At 42.0% G+C, this 15,187-nt stretch overlaps 2 protein-coding genes across 4 annotated transcripts in view; one reads left to right on the top strand and one right to left on the bottom strand.

The window, feature by feature from the left end:
- Nucleotides 1-415: 415 nt before the first annotated feature.
- Nucleotides 416-9,876, bottom strand: POGLUT2 (protein O-glucosyltransferase 2). 2 transcript variants are annotated; one of them, XM_039730486.1, is made up of 10 exons: nucleotides 9,772-9,876; nucleotides 8,127-8,332; nucleotides 7,494-7,699; nucleotides 6,681-6,758; nucleotides 4,053-4,225; nucleotides 2,891-3,128; nucleotides 2,105-2,314; nucleotides 1,540-1,629; nucleotides 900-1,004; nucleotides 416-680 (listed from the first exon to the last, which is right to left on the bottom strand). In XM_039730486.1, the coding sequence occupies exons 1-10, from the start codon at nucleotides 9,867-9,869 to the stop codon at nucleotides 663-665; spliced, it is 1,422 nt and encodes a 473-aa protein (XP_039586420.1). In that variant the 5' UTR covers nucleotides 9,870-9,876; the 3' UTR covers nucleotides 416-662. The 2 variants fall into 2 exon arrangements, with proteins under 2 accessions (XP_039586420.1, XP_039586421.1); XM_039730487.1 differs by having other exon boundaries at nucleotides 8,127-8,298.
- A 2,816-nt stretch (nucleotides 9,877-12,692) lies between these two features.
- BIVM (basic, immunoglobulin-like variable motif containing) overlaps nucleotides 12,693-15,187 on the top strand; it is a 30,549-nt gene continuing 28,054 nt past the window's right edge. The window contains exons 1-2 of one of the 2 annotated variants that reach the window (XM_039730420.1): nucleotides 12,693-12,847; nucleotides 13,946-14,546. In XM_039730420.1, coding sequence (XP_039586354.1) covers nucleotides 14,057-14,546 — 490 coding nt within the window. In that variant the 5' untranslated portion in view covers nucleotides 12,693-12,847; nucleotides 13,946-14,056. Of the gene's footprint in view, nucleotides 12,848-12,871; nucleotides 12,924-13,945; nucleotides 14,547-15,187 lie in introns of those variants that run through there. The other variant, XM_039730419.1, reaches the window with a different exon arrangement.

Below are 15,187 nucleotides of genomic sequence, written 5' to 3'. Positions count from 1 at the left end.
TGTGTTTAGTGATGGAGGAGCTCCTGGAGCAGGAACCAGTTCTGCATCCATTGTGACAGGAGGAACTTAGCTCACTGAGCTCTGACCTTGGAGAGTGGATGAAACACTTAGTGTGTACTGGCAGCTGCAGCCTTTCTCATTATGGGTTGTTAGTAACCCTTTGGTATAACCAAGCTTACTGCCCTATTGGAATTGTGGTTTTCCTTCAGGTTAACAAGATTTATTATGAACCCCACAGCATTGCCTTTGAGATTCTCTCAGAAGGAGCAAAGTTGTGGTCTGAAAAAAGATGCCAATGGATCTCATCAGCCCTTCTTTACAGAACAGTTTCATGTTTGTGAAAAGACTTACTATATACAAGCATGAGTAAAAAGTACCTGCATTTCCAAGGTAACTCAGGCCAGGAACACATGACTGATACAAACATGTTTTTTATTTTTAAAAAAAAAAAATTATAAAAATGTGTTTGAATAAGGCTCTGCCACCACTGCATGATGAAAAGGAAATCAGGGGTGCTTTGTTTTCTTCCATACGTAGATCATGAAATGGTAAACTTTAAAATATCCACTGACATTATCCACAGGCATACTAACCCAGATTTTTCTTTTTTCAAGAAGACAGTCTGAATTTAGGCAAATACTGAAAAAATGTATTTTCTTCTGTCAGAGTTCATCTTTGGCCTGCAGTCAAAAAAGAAGAAACACGTTTCAGTTAACTGGAAGCCTATTTTTCACTGTCTAGTCCTGCAAATACATCAAGAAGTGTTTCTAAGTTCGATAGGTGTTAATGGCCTGGCCTGATAACTGATACTGTGGGGCACTGAGCAGCCCTGCTCCAGCGGGGCTGAGCAGGAACTGAAGACACTCAGCACTTTACATTTAACTCTGCATAGGCTGTACCTTTTTTCGGTGGCAAGTGCATGGGAAAAGGTCATCATCAGGCTGCTGTACCTTCTCCATCCCATCTCTGATTTTTGGCTCACTCACTTGCAAGCTGGCATATTCCTAGTTTTAGAAAAGGAAGGTATCATTAATTCATAAACTTTTTAGATTGTACATCTAGTTGCCAATATTGTACCAAATCAGCTGAGCAATTCTGTAAAAACTCTGGGGCTACACAATCTGTTCCTTCAGACTGTCAGAGACAGGGTGAGGGAACACTCAGCTGCAGATGGGAGCCCTTTCGGGTGCCTCCCTGGAGTTCAGTATCTTGGTGCTAATGCACAGATATTTTCAGCTGTGGTTCACAGGGTGTGCATCTGATATGAAATTCTTTGATCAGTGTGGGCTACATATTCTGGCAGATTAGATCAAGATTTATGGGATCCCACTGCCTCTCAAACAGCCAGCATAGTCTTAAGGGGTTTCACGGCATATAATTGAATACAATGCTTGTAAAAACCAAGTGAAGATTTTAATTGCTGCTGCTTGCTTCGTGGCTTCAAGTACCAGACTGGCCAATTGCCAGCAGCTCTGTTGCCCCAGACTCTTGCTGTGTGATTTCTATTTCTGTGCCAGTAGCCATTAAAAATATACTGACCTGGAAAAGTTTGAAATAGTAACAAAAAATGTGGTCTCCCATGAGATTGTTCCTTGCAAATTCTTGTCCAGATTTTGCAATATTTTTTGCCTGTCAAAGAAAATGAAAGTTTGGTTTATTTTTTTAATTGCCCAGAATTAGTATTTATTTCAGGGTGCTACTGTTGGTTGTGGAGTTACAAATGAAGTTGACAGTTTAGGGTAACTCAAATAAATAATTCTTTTTAAAAGTTAAGGCTTTGTTAGGAAGATACTCTTTTTTTCCTGAAGTTCAATTTGATTTCAAATTAAGGACAATATTATGCATTTTAGTGTTTTTCTTCTTTGTAGAGTTGATGAAAACAAATTTCAAGTTCTCCTAGTATATTTTTTTGTTTTTTTTAAAGAAATTAAATTTCTGTTCTCTTCTAGAAACATTACTGCAAACTTCTTAATCTTCTTTGTAGAGTTGATGAAAACAAATTTCAAGTTCTCCTAGTATATTTTTCTTTTGTTTTTTTTTAAAGAAATTCAATTTCTGTCCTCTTCTAGAAACATTACTGCAAATTTCTTAGTGTGTATTTTACCTCTTCATCATGATCTTTTGCCCACTGTAGCTTTTCTAGCAGATCACTCAGGTCACTTTTAAATGGGATGTAGTGTTTCCATGGCTGCAGCTCATTATAAAAGTGCTCATAGTAGATGGAATCTTGCTTTAGCACCACACTGTTTCCTGCTAGTAGATAAGGCAATCTGTAGGCTGCCACTGTGCCATCAATATTAATTTGATATTTATACTGGAAAGAAAAGGACCAGAAGTTATTAAAAACCACAAGATCCCTGTGGCTTGGTTAGGTTATATTCTGAGGGCACTGGTGTTACTGACTTGCCGATATTGAGACAGGTAGGACTGGCTAGGCAAGCATCAATGTCTAAGAAGCTTTTATTATCTAGTTTGGAATTCATCACAGTGCAGGGTACACAGAGCTTCATCAATTAAGTTCTCCAGGAATTCTTAGGTGCTCATCCTTGGATGTGAGGGTAGATGTGCCACTTCATCCACTGATTTTCCCACTATGTTAGTTATGTTAGTAGTCCTGATCGCTGAATCAGGAAAAAGAGATAAAAAGGAACTTGAAGTTATATAGATTACATGAGGTTCTACAGAACCTTTAGATGTAAATCAGACATTATTATCCTGAGGGTAAGAGCTACATAGCAGTTAATCCCACTGGAGGGATGTCTAGTCATGCTTGTTACTGATGGTGTCCTGAAAAACTACAAATCACTTTATTTTCAATAATACATACTAAGTTATTTGATAATTGGAAACACTGAGAACTGACTTCTAAGAAAAATGATGAGTGGCTTACCTTAAAAAAATCAAAAAATGAAATGTGCTTAACGATAGGGCCATAGAGGCTTTCATCATGTTTAAAGAAAAAAAAGTTTGTGAAAGCAGCATCTATGATCTCTGGATATTTCCTGCTGAGTTTTACAAGCTCAAGCCTCTCTTTGCGGCTGTCACGTCCTCTCCAGAAGGCTGTGGTGTTCTTGTCTTCCCACGATGGGCCAGTGTTTGCTTGGACTGACATCATATCCAGGCTGACTCTACAGCAGAAAGAACTGGTTTAATAGTGAAGCCTACTGGAAACTTTTTAAAGTGCAGTTACTTAAAAGAGTTCACAGTACCCATAGGCAGAGAACAAAGATGAAAGGAAGTCATAAACACCTCATAATGTGTTACTGTATCAGTCATTTGCAGCAATAGAAACAGAGAATGAATGTTAAGTTCACAGGCATATAGCATGACAGTATCATTCAACAACATGGCATGTGGAAACAGTACCTGTCAGCTGTCATGGAAAAAAATAGGTAAAAGTAGATATGGTTGCCAGAGAAGGTGATGCAAGGTACTTAGTAAAACATATTGCACATCCTTAAAAATGTTAAGAAATTAAACACATAAACTGAGAGGGCAAGGGATAGCAAATTAGAAAAACTCTTGACAAAAAAAAGGAACCTGAACTAAATGCAGTGAAATGGTAACTTCAAGATGGATTACAAAGATTTCTTAGAAGCAAGCTGCCTTTGTAGTGTTTCAAGACAGAAAAGAGCAGTTGCCAAAGCTAGTTACAGTCAGTAATCAAAGTGGGAGATGGTGGCTCCTAGTTCAAGAATTCCCAATAATTGTTTTGGGATTTGAAAGGTACAAAAAAACGGATTCTAACAAAATCAGGAAAGAAAGACATCTGGCTAGTTGTCAACAAGTTCATGGGGGGGGAAACAAAGCAAACAAATCAAATGCCTAGCCTTGAAACACTCTTAAGTGCTATTTTCAATTATTTGACCATGTTTAGATAAATCTGGATTTTTCAAATGAAACAATGAAGCACAATAATATATTGATTACACAGTTACTGTCTACCTAGAATGCCAGTGTCTCAACGAGTAAATGAAAACACTGTTACCATACAGATCTCTGTGGAAGATCATTCATTGTGAATTTTGTGAAAAGTTTAAGCCATTTCTTACCGTCCCATAGTCTCCAAAACTGAGTCTGTTAAGTCGTATGTTGGCATGACAATGTCTTTTGACTCACTGGACCCACACCATGAAAAGATTGGGTGCAAGTTCTGTGGGGGCTTCCTTTTCTCCAAAGGCCAGTCCCCCAAATTAACAAAAAATTCTACATCTGGCATTTTCACCTAAAGAGAAGCAAAGCAGGCACAAATGCAGTTTAGCACATACAGTATTCTGCTGGCATCTTGCATTTTGAAAATAACCTAAGATGAAAAATAGCCACGTGTCTAATTTACTTCATGTACCTGTAATAAATCACTGACATTTAGAAACATGTTAGAAGTACTGAGAACACAAAGTAAAGCCTACAGAATAGTATTTTTTAAAAAAAGATTTATGCAAAGTCACATAAGGCATAGGAGCACACTTTTTTTAGAGGATGATTTCTGCTATACCTTACATGATTGGCCACACAATCTTTTTATCATGCAATCACTGGGACCTAGTCAGCAATTGTATAGTTCCAAGGTAAGCTGGATCATCTTGTTAGTATATAGAAAACTGATGCTGGCTAGTAAATCAGTTTTTTGACACATCAGTGATCTGATTCACCCTGTGTCTGCAGGATGCCTAAATCCAACAGAAGACAAGAAACAGAAATAAACAGCCATGATGGGAAGACCACATTTAGTCAGTGCTTTGGTTAATTATTCAGCATAACATCATCGCTTGTTAAAAATATTAAGTAGTGTGGAACCATACATGAAATCACTGTCACAGCCAAAAGGCAAGAAAAATACTGCTGATGGCCAGGAAGCAGGACAGAGGGCATAATTTTGCTGCTTTATGAAACTGTGATGCACCCCTGTATTGAGTTGGTGATTTCAAGTGAAGTACAAAAAGGTAGAAAGAAAGGCAGCTTTGTACTTTTCCAAAGAAAGGACCAGCTGCCTTGTGAGGAAACACTGAAAATGGTGAGACAGTTCAGTTTAGAGAGCAAAAGGCAAAACATGACATATGGCTGCATTTTACAGAACCCTGAAGGCACATACAAGGTAATGTTTAGAGAGCAAAAGGCAAAACATGACATATGCATTTTACAGAACCCTGAAGGCACATATAAGTTCACTGCAGAACTAATGTCATATCTCAGTTCACTCTCTTAATTTAATTTTTTAAAAACATACATCTTCAATACATCCCTCTCAGCTGCCTCTTTCTAAACAAAATAAATTAATAATTTGCCAAGTATCAAACACTTCCAAATGGCAGAAGATACTCTATTCCTTTCAAAGGGTGCTTGCTACACAGTCTAACGCTCAGCACTAAACTTCATTACTACGGTGCCATCTAATGGTTGTAATGGGCATAAACCCTACAAATTGTGTTTTCTACACATCCTCAGTAGCAGAGTCAATCAGCAGCTTGAATCTTCTTCTCCAACTATCTACTGTCACTCAGTGACACTATCCTAATAAAAATTCTTATTTAATGGAAATGATATAAACTGTGTTTTCTAAATCTGTAAACAGTTTCTGGTTTTGGATTTAGCAATCCTTTTTCAACTTTTAGTATGAAGTCCTTAAATGCCTATCTACTGTCACTCAGTGACACTATCCTAATAAAAATTCTTATTGAATGGTATTTAATGGGAATGGTATAAACTGTGTTTTCTAAATCTGTAAACAGTTTCTGGTTTTGGATTTAGCAATCCTTTTTCAACTTTAATCTGAAGTCATTAGATTTAATTTAACTCCATTATTTCTTGTCCAACACTACTGACACCAAGAACAGTTTACTTCCATCTTCCAGAGAACAATATTATAGGTAACTGTAGTCTACATTCATGTTTTCCCTTAGACATCATGTCCTCTTGTAGACAGCATTAGATGAAACAATCCCCGCTTAAAGTAATGTTCATTTGGACATTTAGTCATTTTTCCCATTTTCCTGTGCAATGTTAGTTCAGCAATGTTAGCAATAGAGCAATCCTTAAAGCATGACACCCAAAGGCAGACAGAGTAGCATAACTGATCCATTACTAATCCTGAGGATAGTGGAAAGGTTACTTGATATTTTTTTAACATGTTGTGTCAACTTGTGTTCAGCTTTTTGCAGCAATGTACATGCAGAGACAGAATTTTCTGCTAGATGCTGGAGGATGAGTTATTTATTTTACAGAAAAAAAACCCAAAACAACATACCCTGTTGGCTTATAAACTTGTGTTCAGCTTTTTGCAGCAATGTACATGCAGAGACAGAATTTTCTGCTGGATGCTACAGGATGATTTATTTATTTTACAGAAAAAAACCCCCCAAAACAACATACCCTGTTGGCTTATCAAACTCACCTATAAAAGCCTACTTATTCAATTAACTTCTATGATACTCAATCAGATGGCATTCTAGAACATGACAGCTTCAAACAAGGAAAACCCATGACCTTTCCATAATTAATCAGAGAGCAAGAGTTTTTTTAACAGAAAGAGCAACAATATGCTGATGTGTATTTAAGGCCAGGCTTCTATAAATTAGGACATCCAGAATATGAGAAAGAGCAACAATATGCTGATGTGTATTTAAGGCCAGGCTTCTATAAATTACGACATCCAGAATAAGTGGCTGTAGAGATGTACTCACTTTTCTGGTCAAAGAAAGCAGTATGGCATCCATGAAAATTCTGAAGCCAACATGTTCCCCATATGTCTTTATATAAACCTGAAAATAAACAAAGGTTTTACTGGGTGATTTCATTTCAAAGAACAGCTGGCAAAATTCAAGCTCTTTTAATTGCATAGTAGCTACTCAGAGTATATGGCTGTACAGATTTATGAATCAGCTGGGAAGCAATAGACATCTCATCACAGAAAAATGATAAAAAATTTACAAACTTTGCTTGCTTTTGCAGATGTTTGAGGTCTGTTTCATGGAAGCAGAAACTGTTGCCTATTTCTGTGGTGTTCCATTCTTCTCATTTCTATATAAAATTCCACTGAAATAAGTGCAGTATATACAATTATTTTTTATAAAAAATTGTAGCCCTGATCCTCAGTTCAGCTAAAAGTGGTATCCCAGAATTAGGCATGATGTAATTTATCGATGTACTTCAAATTAGATGATTGTGACACATCACAACAGTATTGCCCAGAGAACAGGAAACTGAATTAGCACTTAGGAGACTTGGGTGTGTGCCCAGTACTCATACTGATTGCCTGGAAAGTAATTTGCTTTCACTGTGTTTCAGCTGTAGCACGGAGAAAAAAGCACTTACAAAGTAGGACAGACATTGCTGAGCTCGTACACAAACTGCAGAGTATTCAAGGACAGAGAAGCAAGCAAAGTCTTGTTCTTAAAGAATACACTACAAGGAGCTTTTACAATTGGGAACAACCAAACTGCTCATGGCTTGCCACCAAATTCCCATATGGACTTCAGAACAACCAGATTCCATACCTCATTGTCTTTGATAGTGTAGTGACACAAACTCTGTCTTTGTCCAAACCTCTGTGGAATTTCTTTTGCAATCTTATCTGGGTCAACAATGGGAAAATTTGCTAGGTCTCTTTGAATCTGTGGAAAGGTTTGAGGGCAGTTCATCTCTTCCAGCCATGCACTGCTTTCCTCCTGAGGGCAGTCACAGTTTTCATGGTAAATAGGTCCTATTGGGAACAAAATTATTATTTTACTTTTAATAAGTCATAATATTGAGCTGTTGAGATCACAGAACAGGGTCAAGCTCTGAACATTCATTGCTTAAGGCCAAAACTTCAGCAACTCTAAACAGATACGTCTGAATTTTTTTTAACTCTAATGGAGTCATGTCAACCTACATCAGCTTATGTGTGACCCTTCTACCTGTATTTATTAGGCAACAGCTTCACAGCACTTGGTTCCTTTCATTATTTTGAACACTATGTGTAGGACACATATAATGAATCCATAATTTCAATGGGATTTGATAGTCTAGAGAAGTATGAGGTATGAGTATGTGTCACAGAATGTCTTCTACTATGCTTCTAGTAGAAGACATTCTGGGACACACTTTGTCAGCCATGACAGGAAACCTGTGATAGTGGTGCCTCTTACCTTTTAAAATATATGGAGACTTTGCAACATGCTTATCTCCAGTTTTGACTTCTATCCTCAGGCTTTTGTAGCTCGCATACATCCTGTACCTCACGAGGAAGGAACCATCTTTCCTGTCCAATACTTGCACACCAACACGAGTAAACTGTTCTTCAGGAGCAGTGATCTTCACCTGGAATGCATTTTCACCTGGTGATGAAGTGAACCTACCCAGAGAATAAGTGGGAGCTTAATAAACAAAGTAAACATACAACAGATTTCTTAGTCCGGTCTATTCCTTTGCAAGTCAACAGATTTCCAGCGAGCCGTGTTAGCCATTTCCTCTGAGCCATGTTAGGCCTCTAGAAGCACATCCGAATGTTCACTTTAACAGGTTAATAAGTCTATTATTTTACATTCAGAAGTAAAATGTTTTCAGATTATCTTATTTTCCAGGTATTATTTAAGGAAGTAAAGAACAAAGTTACACTTCTTAATCATTATAGTAGCTTTTACAGGAAAAAAAAACAGGGAAAAATTATAAAGGGTTCACGTAATTCAGTGTGTAAATGAGATATTTTGGTATAATTAAACATACACCAAAACAGAAAAACCTCTATAAAACCAAATAAAATAATCTGAATAATCATGAAGTTATCACATATCATTGAGGTATCAACAAAGCTGGTGCAGTCAAAATGCTGTCAACTTCCTTTCACTTTTCTTCCAGCAGTGCCCAGACTCTTGGGCTGTAACTTCTTAGTTCAGCTACTCCCACCACCTTTCCTAAAACTTGTTCAGACATACTCAAGAGCTGCCAGTTCAAAATGCAAGAAATATTTACTATCCAAGTTAAGCTAAATGGCAGCTCATACTCACACAAGCCATGATGCACCTAATCAGGATGACCTTGATGGAGCATTCTGAGCACCTATCTAGGTTGCATGACCAGTTTTCCTAAATAAATGGAAAGCAATGAGTATCCTCTGAAAATCACAGAATCACAGAGTTGTTAGGGTTGGAAAGGACCACGGGAGACCATCTAGTCCAATCCCCCTGCCAAAGCAGGGTCACCTGCAGCAGGGGACACAGGAACACATCCAGGGGGCTTTCCAATGTCTCCAGAGAGACACTCCACAGCCTCCCTGGGCAGCCCGTTCCAGTCCTCTGCAACCCTCAGGGAGTTTTTCCTCATGGTGAAGTGAAATTTCCTGTATTCTACTTTATGGCTATTGCTCCTTGTCCTATTTCATTCCAAAGAAGTTTACCTCTTGGCCTATGGAGTAATTCCTGAATTATTCTACTGATCTTGTGCATCGGCCGGTAGAAGAAATGCTAATGTTCCCAACAGTGGAAACAAGCAGGATGCCTGAGCCTAACAAATTAAATGTATTAGTCACTGCTAAAGTTTTGACAAAGGAGAATAAATAATGAATTTTTCCACTGACTAACACGTACGCTTTGCTGCTGCTGAACGTTTTCATCCTCTCATCTCATCCCCTCGCGCCGTTATTTGATACTCCTTGAAAAGATTAATTAGCTCTTGCCAAGTGATATGCAGAGTCACGTAGAGGGAGCTTTTAGCCTGCACCTTCTACGAACAAATCGCAAGTCTCTCGGCTTGACCGTGCCCAGAATCTCCCCGAAAAGCCGCCGCTGCCCTCACCTCAGCCCTCGGGCGTCCACGGCCTGCACATAGAAGTACCGTGCGGGGAGCGCGGCCGCGGCGCGCAGCCCGGGCCCCCACACGGCGCTGCGCTCCATGGGGCGGGGCCGCGGCATGGCGGGGCGGCGCTGCCGGGAGGCGCCGGCCCCTTGGGAGGCGCTGGCTGAGCCCGCGGGAACTGTTGGGACCAGGGCCTGGAAAGCATTAGGGACAGCCGGCTCTGATGGCCCGCGGCCCTGTCCTACGCATCCGGACTCTCTGAGCCGCTGTTTAACCCATGCCAGGAGCTCAAGTTCTCCCCCCACCCGCCTCCCTTCTCTCCGTTTGCAAACATTAGGTTGGGAAATGGAGTTTAGAATCCGGAAAATGTGTTTTCAGAATCCTCCCCGGAGCAGCTGAAGAGCTTCTTTGCGCTGAGGGTGACAAAGCCCTGGAACAGGCTGCCCATGGAGGCCGTGGAGTCTTCCTCTCTGGAGGCATTCCCAACCCACTGTGTTCCCATGCCACCTGCTCCAGGTGACCCTGCCTTGGCTGGGCGGTTGGATGAGATGATCTCCCGAGGTCACTTCCTCCCTTAATAGTTTTGTGACTCTGTGATGTGTGGCTGCCGGTAGTGCAGGTCTGGGATTGTCTGGAGCAGAGGTGAGGGGGCACGTCACCCACTGCCACCAGGGCAATCACCCAGTGCGGGCCTTTGGTGATTCCATGGCCCTTTGTCTGTCAAATAATCCAGTCTCCAATTGCAGAGAGATAGTGCCAAACACTAATGCTGTTCTTTACTACACACAGAATCATTTAGGTTGGAAAAGACCTCTAAGATACTTTCAACTTGGCTCCTGACGGCTTCTCTCTTGTTAAGGCAAACAGTAAAGAAAATTGAAACTCATCAGCAAGGACTCATGAATTTCAAAAAGATTTTATATTTTACATTTTGAAATACTGCAAATATGCTTAGAGAAAAGCACACAAAAAGCACTTGTTTGAAGCAAATTTCAAGCTGAGAAATGACAACTTGGGGTGATGAAGAGAGTGTTTTCTAACCAAAAAGTCATTACAAAATGCCTTAAATATTACCAAGATCCAGCTTCTAAAGACATCATTTTTGCCCTGTTATGTTCTAACTGTGATGAGTTTTCAGGACATTCAGCATTTAGAAGACTTACAATTTCCAGTCTAAAAATTCACACAGACTCTATTGTATATCCATGACTCTAGCTCCTCTCCTTTCCCCATCTTTACTCTCCTGATGTGTAAAGAAATCACATTCCTTCCCAGCTTATATTTTGCTGTGTGAGAGAAGCCAATCTCCTCTAATGGAAGCGAACTTTAGAGATGTTTTCAATTAAAATAAATTTGATAGCTGTAGAATTCACAGATCATGCTTCCTCCTCTCAGCAGGACAGCACTGACATGTTAAAAAAACACAGCAGTGATAAAGTAAAGGTGACACACTTCCACCCTCCTGATGTTCTCTCCTCCAGCTTTTTTCCCCCCCACATAAGTGCAGCTCAGGGAATCCATGCAGAGATTTGGCACTATTTGTCAGCACCCAAACAAGTTATAAGATAAATCATGCAACCTAATTTTAGTCTTGGCTGGCAAAGCCAACATCGCTGCTATCCTAATGCCTATAATTTGGCTCAGATAAAAACGCTTTGGAGGCAGAATTATTTAATTATATCAAATGCTGTTGGCCGACTAAGGCTCAACAGGCTTCCAGCTGGCAAAGGCATAAGGGACGCTCTCCTTTACAAGGGGCAGGTTGCCTCAGGATGAAGCCACATAAACTACGGAATGTGATCTAGGTCTTCTCATGTCCAAGGGAGGGCAGACATGGCTGTACCCACAACTGCTTGAGCACTTTGGCAATTGAGCTCTGCCTAGCCACTGAGAACCATCAAATAACACTAGCAATTCAGGAGATAATAGATTCTGGGTTTGTCCAGAATTTTGTAATTTTTAGTTGCAGCACCTCACACAGAAGGTATTGCTGGGAGTAGAGGCACTGTGGACTGAGGGCACAGTGTTGTTATTGCCAGGAGTGAATCCTCTGTCAGCAGGACATCATATAACTTTTTGATATTTTATTTAAAATTTTATAACGACTTTATTATAAAATAAATCTGAATATATAAAATTTAGTTAATTTTACATATTTGTGGCAGTAGCAGAACAGCTCCAGTTGCATCTTCAGTGTACTGTGTTTGTTCATGTTGACTGCAGTGAAGGATGAGACGACAAATATTGTCAGCAGTTCCAGACAGCGTTACCTGAAATAAACTTTCATTCCTTCATACACTTTTACAGAAGCATTGTTGTTACACATGTCCTTACTACTGTCAAGGGAACCAAGACCCTGGTGCAAATATAAGGTCATCTGCTCCAAGCTCCCTGCCCAGGCAGGGTCAGCCCACAACACATTGCACAGGATTGCATCCAGACGGTTCTTCAGCGTCTCCAGTGAGGGGGACTCTGCAACCTCTCTGGACAACCTGTTCCAATGCTTGGTAACCTGCACAGTAAATAAGTTCTTGCTCATATTCAGGTCGAATTTCCTGCGCATCAATCTCTGTCCGTTGCCTCTCGTCCTATTGCTCGGCACACCGAGCAGAACCTAGCTCCATCCTTTTGGCACCCTCCCTTCAATACTTATAGACACTGATGAGATCCCCTCTCAGCCGTCTTTCCTCGAGGCTGAGCAGGCCCATCTCCCTCGGTGTTTCTCACAATTCCGCGCCGAGCCCCCACACAGGAGCCGCTTCCCGCCCCCGCCATCCCCGACCCGCTCCTCCCCTCCCTCCCTCCCCCGCCCGCCCGCGGGGCACCAGCGGGCGAGACCATGAGGGCGCAAATGGGGGGGAGGGCGACCGAAGAGGCGCCACTCACGGCACGGAGGCGCAGTCGCGGCCCAGCCGGGAGGCGCTCGCCACTGGTTCCTCCGAGGCGCCGTGTGGGCCCTCAGCGTGAGCGCGGCCGTGGCCGCCGGGCAGCCCCGCGCCTCCCCCCGTCCCCGTGCGGCGGTGGGAGTTGCTGCGGGCCGGCGGCGGAGGAGGCGGGGGGCGGCGGGGGCGCGCAGGTGAGCGCGCGGCTGAGTCTGCTTCCGGCGCGCCCGCGTCCCGGGAGGCGACGCCGGCGAGCCCCGCTCCGCGCAGGTAACACGGGCCGGGCGCGGCCCCGCCGCCCCCGCCCCTCGCAGGCGCCCAGGAGGGGAGCGAGCCCACGGTCCCGGGGGCCCCTTCCCCCAGCCCGCGGCTGTTCACTCCGGAGCCGGCTGGCGGCAGCGCGGGGGGAGGGGCGGGTGCGCGGCTGTGTCCCTGCGCTCCGCCGAGCGGAGCCCGGCCGGCCCGCAGGTGCGGGGCAGCGGCCCGAAGCCAGTGCTGCAGGAGGAGGCAGTGGAGCGGAATTCCTGCCTCCCTCGCGCCAGGTTCCCGTCTGCGGCGCGTGTCTGCAGACGTGCGAGCTGCTGGGATGACAGATAACACACACGCTGCCAGCTTGCCCTTTAAAAGTGATCGCTTAAAGCAAGCCAGCCAGCCGTCTCAGTTTGTTTTTGGTGATTCTTAGCTGCCATAAACAAAACCTGCTTTTCTTTCTCACGTCTTGAAGAATAAGAGGCACGTAAAAATAAAAGGGAACCTTTAGCAGCTGTAGGAGGAAAGCACTGGAGCAGATTGAGGGTGGTGTTGTCAATTTACAATCGATAAGGTTATAGTTACTGTAATCGTATGCTTGAACTTCCCTTGCAGCGAAAGTTTGCAGGATTCAGCAGAATTAAGACCTTAAATTATGACCTTAAATTGCTGTATGGTGATTTATTAATTTGTATGAATTATTCTGTATTTCACAGTGTATCATGACTGTAAGGGATAGAAAAGAGCAACCACAACCAAGAACATGTAGAAAGCTTTTAATTTTTCTTTTTTTTGTGTGCTGGTTTGTAAGTGCAATTACTTATTATGTCCTCATCATGATATCACTGCGGTGTATGCTGTTGGCACCTCACAAATGATAAAAAGTGCTGATTGCAGAGTCTAGAGAGGCTTAGGGAAAGACACCACGTGTGTTGTGGTATCTCAAAGGGTATTTCAGCTTTTATTGGCTATGAGTTCAAAGATAAGCTTTGTGTATGCTTTATGCGGAATGAGACACCTGTACTAACTTAACATTTTTTCAGGTACCTTGTTGATACCTTGCAAAGGCAATGGAGGCAATGATGAAAACCCTGTTGTAATTAAAACATAAAGAAAAAATATTCTTTGCTGTGCAATACTCTTAGTATCATTCAATGCCTACTATTTCAGAAGATGAAAAAGAAAATGGTTCTGGAAATAATGGAAACACTGAAAACAGACCTGGGAAAGAATCCCCAGAAGCTTCTCTTCACGATCCCGTGAAGCCATACTGCATGTCAGACACCTCCACTGCATCCTTGGTGTCTAGAGAAGATGGGCATTATCCATGGGGATGTCCTGTGACTCACACAAGAGAGAAGTTTTATACCATCTGCTCAGACTATGCTTTTTTAAACAGAGTCACATCTATTTGTAAAAGTCCAAGTGCTTCAGTTAGTGCCTGCCTATCAAGTAGTGCTGCCTTAAATGTTGGAAATAACACACCTAACTTACTCAGCATTCAAACTGGTGCTTCAGAGATTATCTACAATGAAGATGCTAACTTGGAAAGCCTGCCTGGCAATCTTGGAAAGCTTCCACTGGCATGGGAAATAGACAAATCTGAGTTCAATGGCGTGAACTCAAATCTGAAGAACAAAGCAGGTGAGGTGGTGATGTTTTGATGTGAAAGGAAAAGGCTTTTGTTTCTGGCTTGTTTGTGAAGGGAGCTGGCCAGCACGTGTTTCCTGTGAGGAATTGCTGTGGAAGAGCCTGTACTTCATTTCAAGGAGCCTGCTCATCAGGATAGGCGAGAGAGAAGGAGTGAAAATCAGTATAACTGCCAGGGGAAGTTGATCCAAAGCAAGGCTGACTTGTGCTTAGCTGTGTAATTTTGGGATGGTTTCTGGTGTCTGACCCTCCCACTGTGTTGTTGGAGTGGGTTTTTTTCTTTTGTTTTACTAGGACCTAGTATATTATGCATCTAGATGTATGGCTTCAAAAGAGGACAAAAGTATTTCTGCTTTAGCACATGGCCCAGCTCTCCATTTTATGCTGTCACAGTGGCTTATAAAAAGGAAAAGACCTTGGGTGTATATTATTATTAATGAATTTGCATATAAGTTTTCATCAGAAACTGTAGCTGGTTGAAAGGCTGGCAGTGAAAAACAAGCATTTAATTACGTTCTGTGCCTACATAGTGTTAGGAGATGGGAGGTCCATGTTGGTCTGAGACTATTTCTGGGATGGGTGATTTAATGCATTAGAATAATCAGATTGACTTATCTCTAAACAGTTGGACAGGT

Source organism: Passer montanus, unplaced genomic scaffold (genome assembly GCF_014805655.1).
Source record: "Passer montanus isolate IOZ18808 unplaced genomic scaffold, ASM1480565v1 scaffold72, whole genome shotgun sequence".
In the NCBI taxonomy this organism is placed as follows: Eukaryota; Metazoa; Chordata; class Aves; order Passeriformes; family Passeridae; genus Passer; species Passer montanus.
Note: the sequence above shows the minus strand (reverse complement) of the source record. Positions and strands in the feature narration are given on the sequence as shown.